This window comes from Lonchura striata, chromosome 7, assembly GCF_050655825.1.
Source record: "Lonchura striata isolate lonStrDom1 chromosome 7, ASM5065582v1, whole genome shotgun sequence".
NCBI lineage: Eukaryota > Metazoa > Chordata > Aves > Passeriformes > Estrildidae > Lonchura > Lonchura striata.
Window position 1 is genome coordinate 11,315,052 of NC_140709.1, and position 13,381 is coordinate 11,328,432.

The 13,381-nt window shown below is 36.4% G+C and overlaps 1 protein-coding gene across 1 annotated transcript in view; it reads right to left on the reverse strand.

Moving 5' to 3' along the window:
- The window catches only part of SLC49A4 (solute carrier family 49 member 4), a 71,008-nt gene that overhangs the window by 8,174 nt on the left and 49,453 nt on the right, over positions 1–13,381 (reverse strand). The window contains exons 7-8 of the mRNA XM_031505445.3: positions 12,937–13,064; positions 2,515–2,697 (exon numbers count right to left, since the gene is read on the reverse strand). Coding sequence (XP_031361305.3) covers positions 2,515–2,697; positions 12,937–13,064 — 311 coding nt within the window. The remainder of the gene's footprint in view (positions 1–2,514; positions 2,698–12,936; positions 13,065–13,381) is intronic.

Consider the following 13,381-nt stretch of genomic DNA (forward strand, 5'->3'; position numbering starts at 1 on the left):
ACTTTTTCTTTTGAAACAAGTACAACACAATTTTTTTACATGTGTCAATTTACTAAAGAAACATTCATTTAACTGGATAGCTTTTTACTGTTTTTTTTTTAAATTTTCCATTATTATTATTATTACTCTTATTATTATTTAATTTTACAGAATCTAAACTCTCCTTCCAGGGCTGAGTTAATTAAAATCAAGGCTTCATCATTGCTACTTTCTTAAATCTGCAATTTATATTGCTGAAAGAAAAAGCATGATTTATTTTAAACAAGGCAAAAGCAACAGTCAGAAAGCCTGAAAAATCAACCTTTCAAAACCAGCAACTTTCAACAACATTCTCTCTGATCCTCCAAAAACCCTTATGGATTTGTTTAGGCAGTATTATTATTAAAACCATAGTAAAAAATTCCTATGCTTGGAGAAGACTTATGTGATGCCAGAAGTCAACAGGCAAATGCTTTGCTATCATTTTTCTTAACACATTCCTCCTTAATTGAATTAAACTGATTTTAACTCAAATATCCTAAAATATGCAATTTAACTTGGGAATGCTGCGTGTCTTTTTTGATCTAGAATTTGTGACAGCACTGGCGATGTAGGGGACACATCAATCGTGTGAAGCCAAGGGTCAGTTTCCTTTTGTTTTTCCCTTGGATATCTCTGCAGGAAAGGCAAAGGAAACCTCATCCAGAGGCTGCAGCTTTGGGGCACAGCACTAGCAGCAAGGCTGAACTTTAGGAAGGTTTACATCCCCACTCTGCTAGCTGAACCAAAATCTTCAGCACACTGGAAATCTTCCAGGGTTTGGGTCCTTCACAGCACTTGTAATATCAGTACAAGGAGAAAAAGAGAAATTGGAATGAAAACTACTGAAAGATTATTTGGCCTAAAAGGAAAGACCAAGGGAACAAGATGAATTTGACTGAGTTCTGATTTATCTGTAAGCTTCTTAAATGCCATTACAGGATGTATTTGAACCAAATGAAAGCAAATGATTAAGATCATTATCTACCTTCTAACGGATTTTTTTAATCAGAGGAGCCAATAGCACCCCTGGCACTGATCTCCCCCGGTGACCACACACTCTCATACTTTCTGTCAAAGAATGGATTTTCCTAAGCACAAATTATTTTCTTTCCTTTTGAAGAAATAGGGAAAGTATTTTAAATGTATGGGTATACCAATTTCAGGTTTATTCTAACCTGCATTTACTGGTATCTCGTAGGGAAAGAAACATGAGTGACAAAAAATAGCCTAGAATATCCTATTTGTGGGGGAATGAGTCCACTCTATTGTAATTCTTTCATCAGAAGTGAGACACCATATCCCCATCCTCATTTATTATGTAATGCCAAACACTGAAAAAATTCTCTGAACACTCTGTGTCATCTTTCCAGCTCAGGTAGAGATGTCAGAAACAACAGTATGTGTGAACAGAGTTCACACCAATTAATATCAAAAGTATACTTTAAAATGTAGAGACTAGCTCTCACACCACCCAAGGCTAGTCCAGATGGCATTCAGATACAGTTCAGCATCAGTATTAAAAAAATTTAAAAATTTCTCTCCATTTGTGTTCAAAGACCACAATTTGGAACAAGGTTGTCATCCTGCTTGCAATTTCCTGGCAGAAAGACAAACCATGTTGAAAATTTGCCCCAGGTTGAAACCTTGATAATTTATAGCAGAATTCAATCTGAAATTTGTCACTCTCCTCTTAGTTATAAAATACAACATCTTAAGAAGTAACAATATACAAAAGCTCACATTTTCTAATGGTTTACAAATATTACACCGTGAAGTAAATGTTTACCATAATGACAAAATACAAAGAAAAAAATCTGCATCTTTGAAAACCATGAATAAAGACTGTTTCCCTTTGAAAGCAAGCTGGGTTCTTATTTTACAGCTTAGAGTAATAATACATATTATAGTCTACTAAACAGCAAGTTTTAACTTATGATTATGAGCTAGGAGGAAGCAAATAATACTTGAAAGACGAGAAGGTCTGAATGAATTGACAAAAACATGAAGTGAAATCCTGCAGAGCTGGATGAGGCCACCCAAAGGAATGCCTGTTCTGTCTTTGGGCAGTGGCACCTCTGACCCACTGAACAGAGCTGGCTTTAAATGGGGCATTTCTGCTCTGCCCCTCCTGGGCAACACAGCTCTACCCAAGAGCATGAGATTGGGTGAGCTTTACTGTGGTGCTCAGCACCCATATGTACAAACATTATTAATGGTCACATTACCCAGGCCTTTATAAAATATGATGACAGTGTGTACCTTGGTGGTTTCTGGATACAGCAAATTCAAGTAGAATTTTCTTGCACTTAAGAAATTTAATTTTTATAAGCATGCATATAGAAAAGAATAATTAAAATTCTCCTTCCTTGCTGCCCTTCCTTGGATTCAAACATTTGGTTATTAACAGAAATTGTACGTGCAAATTCTTCCTTTTACTGACAAAGGTATGTCCTTAAGGAGTATTACATTTTTCAAGTGGCTTACGTTTCTTACCTGTATGGTAAAATGTGAGGAAAAACAAAAGCACTCCCATGAACACATTACTCAAAAAGGTGACAACTCCACAGCTTATTCCTTCTGGAACAGGGTAGACTGTCTCCACAAAGAGCTCAAAGAATATTGGTACACTGCTGTTGAGGAATATACCCAGCAAAATGCAGGATGTGTACAGTGTAGCTATGACAGAAACAAAAACAGTTATTAATTTCATGCTGGTGTTTTCCCCTCCTATTCAGAGCTGCCAAGAATACTAATATTTGAATAACCAAAAAATGCATAATCTTATTTTTATCCTCTGTGTATTGAAAAGAACATCACATCCCACTAGCTTTAGGAAGAATGCATGCATTCATTTGTGAAAAAAAAATCAGAAATACTGATTGATTTATTTATCTATTTATTTAAACAGAATCCATGAAGATACATTCAGTGGCTTGGACTTCACTTGTAAGTAAAACAAACAACAAAATTATGAATGCAAAGCATCACCTACATTTTAATTTACCTCTGAAACAAACAGAAAATATTGTCCTACACACAATTAGGACAGGGAGCAATTAATGCACCAAATTGGAAATGGACATGGATTAAACTTTTGACTTAGCTCTAAAGGTCAAAACTAATTTTGCTTCCATTTTACAAATAAATACTAATGATCTACCAGCTATCAAGACATTAGTATTCAGCACAGCCTGAGCTGCAACATGTTGAATCCCTTCTGGCTTCAAAAGGAAATGAAGGGCACCCAGCTCCTGACAGCAACGGGACAGATTTGATAATACAGATTATTTGCTTCTGTACAACAAATTGTTTTTCTTGGACAAACCAACAGAAAAATGTAACATTTCTCCAGCAACCTGAGCTATTTTGTTCTACATTTTCTGCCAAATACTTCACAGTACTTAACACAGAACTTAATATACTTATATTAGCATTTAATAAATTTATTATAGCTATTTCTGGACTAAAAAAAACCAAACCAAAACAAAACAAAAAACTTCACAAAAATTTAGTATCTATTTAGAAATTTAAGTAAGTTTTTTTTCTTAGTGCTATCTTGAACAGAGATTTCCTGATTTGCAACCTCAATAAGCCAAGCTTACTGACCAAGTGAAAAGAAGAAGGAAATTATCAGAAGGCTTTAAATAATCAGAGAACTCTGGGATAACTTCTGAGGCTCCCACCAAAATACTAAGAATACATAAAGAAAAAAAATTCAGATACAAAAGTGTTATGAAGTCAGAGGTAAATTATTTATAGTGTCTTTTCTCTGCAGTGAAAAGATTCTATGGTATAAAATCCTTAGATTTTTTTTTTCATATAACTATATATATGTGTCCATATTTCAGTTTAATTTACACTCTTTTGTCTTAGGGGAGAACAGAAACAGCTCTGCTTCATCTTTTGTTAAGCACTGCTCAAGCTTTCAACTGAGAAACTGTTGGGAAGCAGGAAATGCTCAGCTTAGAAAAAAAATAAATCAGGTTTTTAAAATATAAAAAATCAAGGAAAATAAATAAAGGGATTAAGAAGCAGAAAGTGCTATTTATTCCATCCTCTATTTCATGTGGTTGGCTTCCAAGGCACAAGGACATTTATTTTTCAACAGAGGACTTGTCTGGACAGGACAAAGGAGGGAGAGCTGGCCCCGCTTCTTTGAATGTACCACCGTACTCTGAGCTTTAAGAAAAACAAACAAACACATGCAAAACCAAACAAAACCAACCCCCTCAAAAAAAAATCATGGTAGCTTTTCTTACTCTTGAATTCTCCTGTCATAAACTGCAGAATAAATCAAAGAATTTGATGCAAGATATGTCCAGGAGTTGTCAGAGAAAAAACCCCATACAGTATTAGGATGTTCTTCCCAATGTGCTCCTCTAGCTAACACTGAAGACCTGATTCCCTAGTTATAAAATCCATAGATTTTTGCTGCAAGTCCTCACCAGTATTTAAAGTTTCATGAGCCACTCTTTGAACTCCCATTTACTTCAAACACTGCTGCATATTGATCTAAATCTCTCTAACTGCTGTTGGGTGTAGCCAGAATATCCAATCACTCTCAATGGTTTGAAATTTTTGTACTGGCTTGAGAGACCAACACATAAATGAAATAGAAGAATCTGTTAAGACAAATGAACATTTGCCCCTTATTACTACACTCAGCTGAAGATGTCTGTAGATAGACTTATAATTTCTAGAGAACATTTTCAGAACCTTCCCCCAAAGAAGAGAAGGTGGCACCCAGCTGTAATTCTGTATCAGAAACTCAAACAGTGGAAATAGTTGAGAAGCTGCTGAAAGCCACAAAAGCACCATGGAAAGTGAAGCAGTGAACAGGGTGTCAGAAGCAGCACCTCTTCAAGAGGGCTGAAACATCTTCCAGAAGGAGCAACAGACAGGAAAGGGAAATCATGTTTCTGAACAGAGACAATGTCTAGACATATAATTTCCAGAAACATAGAGTCACTGAGATGAAAGCAAAAATTAGCAGCCATTTAAAGACAGTAGGTGCCAAGGTTTCCATAAAATGAGAAGAAGCCTTCAAACTAGATTTACTAGTTTAAAATATGCCAGTTGAATTACATCACTGCTCACCACTCACTGCAAGGTACTAAGATGATCAGACCACAAGCGAACAAGGGCAGTAACTCTGTACCTCAGAAACAACACCCTCAAAGTTCTTGTCACGAGTCTCACAGGAACACAGCCACTGGCACACATCTCACACTTGCACACTGAGAGCAGCAGAGCAGCTTCAGCATCACCCTTTGGCAGCCCCAAGTATTGCCTGCCTTGTGTGTGCACACAGAACTGCCAGCTGAGCACCACTGACAGCACCTCAGCTCAGATCATACCAGTACTCATAAAGCAAGGTTAGTGTAGAGCTAACCCATACACACATCTTTGCAATTAATAAGCAGAAATGTCACAGCAAAAGGACAGACAGAATATAACATCCAGGAGATGCCAATTTAAGTTCTAACATATAATGGAAATGATAGCTTTTAATTGGAAAATTACAAAAAAAAGCTCAGAAAATTAGGAAGATGTGCACGTCTGAAAGGCTTTTTTAAACGGCACATTTAAAAATGCTTTTTATCTCATGCATCTGTAAATCACCCAGGGTTATCCTGAATGCTATACGAATAAGCTTATTCCAGTAATTTACCAACTGAGTCACAAATCTACTACAGAGTAACTCATAGATAAGATACACAGTTTTAGAAAAATAAGTCCCAGAAACAAGTAAAATCGGAGTTCAGAAGTGGGTTTTGTTTTTCATATCACACACTAAAGAGCATATCTCATATTCCAGCTCATGGGTGACAGGACAGCAGGGAGATACCACCTGTGAACAGGGACCATTTGCCTTCCCTCACAGAGACCTTGTGCTGAACGAACACAAACAATTACCACAATTTTATACTGCAGAAGAACAGCTGCTCAAGTTACAGCAAATGTTCTTTCAATTAAGACAATCTTAATGACAGTCCTTGGAAATGAATATAAGAATCTGAAAGCACTGACAAAAGAAAAAAAAAAATAGATGATTCACCAAGAAGTTAACATTATGTCCTAAGGAATAACAAGTAACTTGGATAGGCATACACTGGAGAAGTGTGTCATGCTTCTACTATTAAAAAATCACTTTTTCTTAGGAAAAGGAATTAATTAGTTGCCTATGAAGTTATGTGTAAAGTTGTGTATCCAAGACAATGGCAGCTATGGACATCAATGATGGAACTGGGCTAGGTTTCTTAAAACATTATATTAATTGAAATAGCTTAAAAGATGTTTGTGTGCATTAAGCAGCTATTTCTCAGGCTGACCACTGCAAAAAGATCAGCAAAGGCAAAAAACCCATCCAAAGCACAGCTGTTTCAGAGAACTGACAGAAGCTGCTGCAGCAGGAGGCTCAAGCCATGTTTCATCATGTCATGTTCATGCTTGAGGTATGAGGTAACCCTTGCTATTCCCTCAGCACTCATCCTGCTGGCCAGGAAGGAAGTAAGGAATAAAATGTGCCTTGAAAATAGTACTAGAGATGTTACCACTTAGATGACTTGGGGCTGATGGTGATACAGTGGCTTAGCAGAAAGAGGAGAAAAAGTGGCAAGATGGGAACTTCCTGACTGGCTTATCTCCTAGAGGCCTTGAGCTACTGGATGGCAAATATATGCCCATATCCCAGAAAAAGACTTTCTCTTCTCCCAGCCACAAGCTGTGGCAAAAGCTTTCTACCAACTGGAAAAAAAAAAAAAAGGGGGGGGGTGGCGAAGTTAGGAATTTTAGGAATTTAAACAGGGAAGTGATTTAAATGACAGCCTTGGTGTCCTCAGATGAGCTTGCCATGCAGCAGAAGGAGACTCAGCTATCTCTGACATACAAACAATTTCCTAGAGTTTTCCAGGATGTTCAGCAACATGTTTAGCAGTTTACTCTTAATTATACCATCACTAAATGTATAACTACAGAGCCTGATCCAAACCCAAATGAAATTGATGGAAGGATCTCAACTGATGTGCCTAGTTCTTATCAACCACTGGCACACGTATCTCGGCTGATTTTCAACAAAGAATATAAAATATTACCATTTCTTAAAAAAAAAAAAAAAGTTTTCAGATAAATTTACACAGGAAATGGTGTACCAAGTGCAAGCAAGTGGTACAGCATCTCTTTACAAAGTCCTCTGCCAGAATCTCTTGAACTCGGTGCATTTTGTAACAGTTCTCTTCTGAGACACACTCAGCCAAAACTCACACAAATTTTATAGATAAACAGGAGAGTAAATACAATAGAATATATTCTCTTGGAAGCAGCACACAATTTAAAGCAAAACCTATGGAGATCTAGGGCACTTTGTCAGTGCCCATTATAACTGTATTCCAAACATCAAAGTGAAAGCATAAATGCCTCATGTGGATGCAGGCTTTGTTGACTTCAGTGCTTCAGTATCCCCATGACCAATTTGAACAATTCAAGTTAGTTCCTGCCAAAATCTAAAGTACAATAAAGTAGAATGAAACCTCCCTATAATATCTAACTCTTGCTACTGGCCATGGTAAGAAAAGTCATGGAAGAAGTAACCCTTAATTTTTCAATGAGAAATGTGACTCCCTTAAGGTAAGACAGTAAATTTTACTGTAATTCACTTATGGGAATGAAAAAATACAACAGAAGAAAGATGTCTCTGTAGTGCACATTTATAACATCAATATGTTTCATTGCCTGGACTCCCATCCCAGCACCCACTGATCAAATTGCTATCTCATGATACAGTTTTGAAAGTAACCAAAAATCTGATCAAATTTGATTTGTTCTACATTCTTCTCATGAGAAAAGCAAGTAGAACTTGCTTTGAAAGCAGAACATTCAGTTTGGAGAATTAAGAAGTGAAAAAATTACTGAGTAAGCCTCAAGAAATGAAAGAGGAGAGGGCTGGAAATTACACAATATTTGAGGTTTTCTATTGATGGATATTTAAAGTGCCTAGATTCATAGATATTCATCCCTGAAATGCTCTTCCCAAATTTCAAGCACTGTATACTGTTAAACACTGTTTTTTAAAAGAAAATAACCATCTAAATTAGTTCTTTAAGCACTCTTCTATTTGTGAAGTTAAAGAAGCTGTCAGCAAAACAAAGGTCATTATTCCCATCTAATGAGTGAGAAAAGCACAGCAGGATTTGGGGTAATGATTTGCCCAAAGCCCTAAGCAGGTTAATGTTTTCAGGCCACTGTTTTATGCTCTGGGTTCCCCTGCCTGACACTTACCAAGCACATATTGTTTATAGTCAAGAAATTAAACTGAAATAATAAACCAATCAGTATTATACTATTAACACCTCTCTTTTTCTGTGCTTTGTAGACGAGGACAGAGAGACAGATGTGTTTACAATGTCCAATCTGTTGAAACTGAAAATAAAAGTGTGGGCTGCTTAACCTAAATATAGACATCAGCTTATGGAGTTGCCACCATACTCAGTGTCTGCCATGCAGCACTAGAAAAGATTTTGTAAAGCAAACTTCTGCTGAATGTGCTCATAAATATTAGAATATTCTTGATATGCTACACTGAAAACATTCAATCTGAGCTGCAAGCAACTAGTGTTGCATATCAATTTTTGGAAAATGCTAGTATTTATATCCAGAGATCCTACCAGCAATACAAAGTGGCAAGATACTGAAACTGGCAATACAATGCCTTATGCAATTATTTTGGGTCGAAGTATCCCATTGTACATAAATTCACATAATGAAGTTCAGTACAAAGCAAACTAACAATGAACTTGGCAAAAAGAAACAGATCAGCAGCTGCACTGAGAATTCAATGGAGAAAACTATTTTAATGCTTGATGTGTACATAAAATTGTCTTAGAAACTGAAATGCAAATAATATACATTAAAATTAAAATTTCTTAAAATAAAATTCAGGCTTGCTTAAATTATAAACCAATTCCAGAATCAAGGTTTTTAAAGAGCTGTGATTAGCTGATGAGAGGTGTTTTAGACAGATGATATAGTAGCTGGCACTGTATCATTATTGCCTTGCTTTCTTTTTTCCCCACACTGGCTATTATAGTTTACATATACAACTCTGAATACACTTTTTATAAAGTCTTTTGGAGTTACATTAAAAAGTCAGCAAATAACACAAAACTTGTCTTTCTCCATGGGAGGAGGAAAAATGGAGGATATTATGCAAATACGAAGCAATGCAGGCATTACTCAACACAAACAATCCTAAACAGTATAATTTAAAAGCACAAATGCAGTCATTGATTTTTAATAACTGCATTAAAGGTCTCCATTCCAAATAATTACATTTTGTAGGAAATATCTTAAAATGATGTTGTGCCTATTTGAAAGGAATTAGGAGAATATTATACAAACAAGGTGAGGAAAATATATTTTGCTGTGAGCATTTTTCAAATACCTTCCCTCCCCCAATATTTAAAGCAGACATTACTAAAACTGCTACAAAGAACACCAATTAAAAGAGGGGTTTGGTTTGCTTGTATTTTAGAAACAAATATTTAGCTATTTTTTCCTTTTCTTTTAGGGTGAATAATTGGCGAAACTCATCTTTTTTATGCTTCCATAAAAACACATCCACCTACTGTTTGCTCTGAGCCCAGGTGGGGCTGGGGGACAAGCAGAGGGTTTCCAGAAGAGGAAGATGACCTTATGTCACCCAATATTCACATGCTAAACGAAAAGACTGGGTTTGGACCTGGGGAAACCAGTGTCAGGGTCTACTTATAGATGCAAACTTTATTCATGGATCAAGCAGCTGTTAGGTGAGCAGCCCATCTAACCAGCCTTCATTTCTGTGGTGAAGCTTGCCTCAACACCTAGACCAGGACAAAGCTTTGCTCCCACAAGGTGTCTTGTCTCCTCCCCAGAGTGTCTGTGCTGTCCTGTGGAAGAGCTGCCTTTTAACTGTTCCAGCAATCCTTCAGGTCATGTGGATATTTCAGCAGTTCCCAGGTATTGCTGAACATGGCAACACCTGAGGCTTTGTAGGGCAAAGCCTGACTGGAGGCAGGCCAAGAGAGGAGGGAGAAGTCCCTCCCAAAATGGGAGCCACACAGTTAGAAGAGAAAACCTCTTTGGAAGATCAAATGTACACCCCCACGAATTTCCATGTCAGTTTTGAACCCTGCTTGCTCTGCCTCAGCATTAGAATAAGGCTGCAAGTGTGGACTGAGATCCATCACTGGCTCTGTAGCACTGCCAAGCCCAACGCTTGTGCTCTTTGCCACCGGCCAGGAGGAAGTGCAGGAGCCTATGAACCTTCTACCAACATCAAAACATGCCTTGCATAACCTGCCTCTGCAGCAGGTGTCCAGTGTTGCCTGCAAAGTGGCTCTGGAATAAAAAGTATTTTATGGGCCTTTTCTGGAAAAAAAAAAAAAAGAAACTAAAGAAAATAAAGAAAATAAAAGAAAGAGAAAAAAAAGAGAACAGTAGATGAAAAAAAAATAAACCAAATTTTTTTTAAAAAGATGAATGAGGGAAAAGCCCCACAATGATGTCTGCTTTTGATCTGCACATCTTCAAAAAACACATAGAGAATAACTACTTGGCAGTCCACAGTCAACACTTGCCCACTGATATGCAGAGTGACTTCCACCTGTACCAACTACCACTAATCACTTCCAAAAGCTGCCAGCCAACAGCCTGCATTTGACCTCCTAGATTTGTAGTCTGATACACTCTACATCTCAAACTTTTAATTAAAAGGAGAAGAATAAAAAGAAGTTAATCCAAATAAATTCAAATGTAGCGTTTCTCCCAATTACTGTGAATGCAGAGGTCATCATCATGTTGCATCATTACACTGAGGAATAATCTAGCATGAAGTCCTATAAATTAGCTTAAATAGCTTGTGTGTTTTCATCCATAACAGCATATTTCATAAAGATATAGCACTGCTTTTCTGTGTACAAGGAACTAAATTGAACAGGCACATTACATCTATTTTTTAAGAACTTTAATGAGAAGAGCTTGATACAAACCTTCCCCCACCACATATCTATGAAATTTATACAGAAGAAAAAAGAGATCTTATTTTCTGGCTGCACATTAGACTCTGATGCTTTAGACTGCCTATTTTTTTTTTTTTTCTTCTGAGGAATGTACCACATTCCTGGCACTTCTATTCAAAACAAGCTTCTGTTTTAAAGAAAAGGGTTCAGTATTTACAGTGGCATATATAAGAAAAGCACTAACAGAAAAATTTGATCTATAATTACAACTTAATCTAAGGAATCATCTATATTAACAGAAATGGCAATAGTATGAACAGTACAAACCAATCCCTGCATTTGAATCAAGGGGTGCTAGTTTAGGACACTATATATCAAACCTCAAATACCCTACCTACTTTTATGTCTTGACAGTGGATGACCTTTCCAAAAAATCCCAGCACAATGCAACTACATGGTATAAAAAATAAGAATTCTTATAGAACCTATGTTGCATGCCAAATTCTTTAAAAAAAAAACCCCAATAAAATAAAATCAGAGAGAGCTCCATCAGTTTTGTCTTGGAACACTGGTGAGTATGTACATAATGACTTTCCCCTCTTGAAATGTTTCTGCTTCATTCTTATGCATAGACTTGAAGGGTCATTTATGTGTTTGACTTGTTGCACCAATTCAGAGTTACTGTAAAAATTTACATTACTGCAGGCTTGTAGTGATGAAGCAGGCAAGCATGAGAAAAAAGCTTTTATTGCTTTTATTTTAGATTTGATGGAAATGTGTAGTCATTTAGTATGACAACAGCCATCATGAAATTTGATTTGTTTATTGATTAAATTATGTTTTATTTAAGCAGAATTTTTGAAAGCATTGAAATTTCAAGATAAAGCACAAATTTGACCTATCCATCCAGATGGTGTTGCTCCTGAATTGATTGTGTATTTCAATTTGCTGTACCCACTTTAGTTTATAGTTGACATTTGCAGTGCACCAAGGACACTTACTGAGACTCAAACTTAATTTGAGTAGAACACTACTCTACATACTACTCTCACCACCAAACTCTTTTATTAAAAATGGGCAAAAAAAAGTTTTCATTTCTCCAAGAATGCATAAATTGCTTGTAACAGAGATGGCCCTTCATTTAAAATGGATTTATAGAATTCTTCACTAAATAAATATATTTTTGAATCTTGATGGCTTAGGTCTTACTGTAACTTGCTACTCTGTTGAAGATCTTGGAATCACAGGTGGATCAGTTCTTTGGTGCAGATAATAAGGTGAAGGACAGATTTTTCAGAACTAAGCAGTGCTAGCTTTCAACTAAGGGTGCAGCTTGCTGGCAGCCCAACTAGACCTCTGAGCTTTTCCCCCACTCCTGCCAACAGCTTTTTTTCCTGTCTTTTTGAGGCACAGGCTGAGTTAAATTTGGGCTGGAAGAGTTCCCTGAACCTGCATGCAGGTGCAAAAAAAGAGGACAGCACTGTGCAGGGACAGATTTAGATGGCTGAAAACACTATGGGTCACCTTGGTTTGAAATGCACCATGTGTTTCCAATAACTAATGCAAGTTTCAAACACCTAAATTCCCAGACATGTCACTCTTTCTTATATGCAACACTACTCTCATTCATCTGATTTTTCTTGATTTATTTCTCACTTTGGTTATTCCAAAGGACTCAAAACAGAAAAACAATTTCCAAATCAAATTTAAATATGTGGGGTCCTGTTATTGGGTTTTTCATATTGAGTTATTCAAAGCAATTAAGATATTTCAGGTTCAATAGTTTCTAATTTTTTTTTTTGTCTCAGTAAAACTATTGTATTACTAAAGATACCAAACCAGGTTATAAGATATTGAAGACTGCAAATATTTGCCTGCAATATCAATTATAAAGAATAGGAATTAAAATAATTGTCAATACCTGTGGTTAAAGGTAGATGAGTGACAGTAGTTAGACAGGTGAGAGTGAACCAGGTTGATGCTAATGTTGCTCCAGATAAAAGCAGCAGCAGTATGAACTTCAGCATGCCCCTGATAAAATCTGCAAATCTAAAATAAAAACACACATCAGAGCAATACAAATGCTGATTTTCATATTATTTAAATGTGATGCTTCATAATTAATTGAGTATATTATAATGAAACATTTTAGAGACTATAAAAGCAATTTAAAAGTAATTTCTCATTTTCAGAAATAGAAAAAAGGTATTTTTATAGAATGGTGATATTTCTAGCTGTCCAGCTGAAGAGCCATGGGTTTTTTAGCTGTCACAAAGTAACAACTATACCAGAACAATTCTCAAGCAATTCTCAAACCATCAAATGAAAACACTGGAGGAGAGTTTTTTTTTTCCTTCTACATTTGT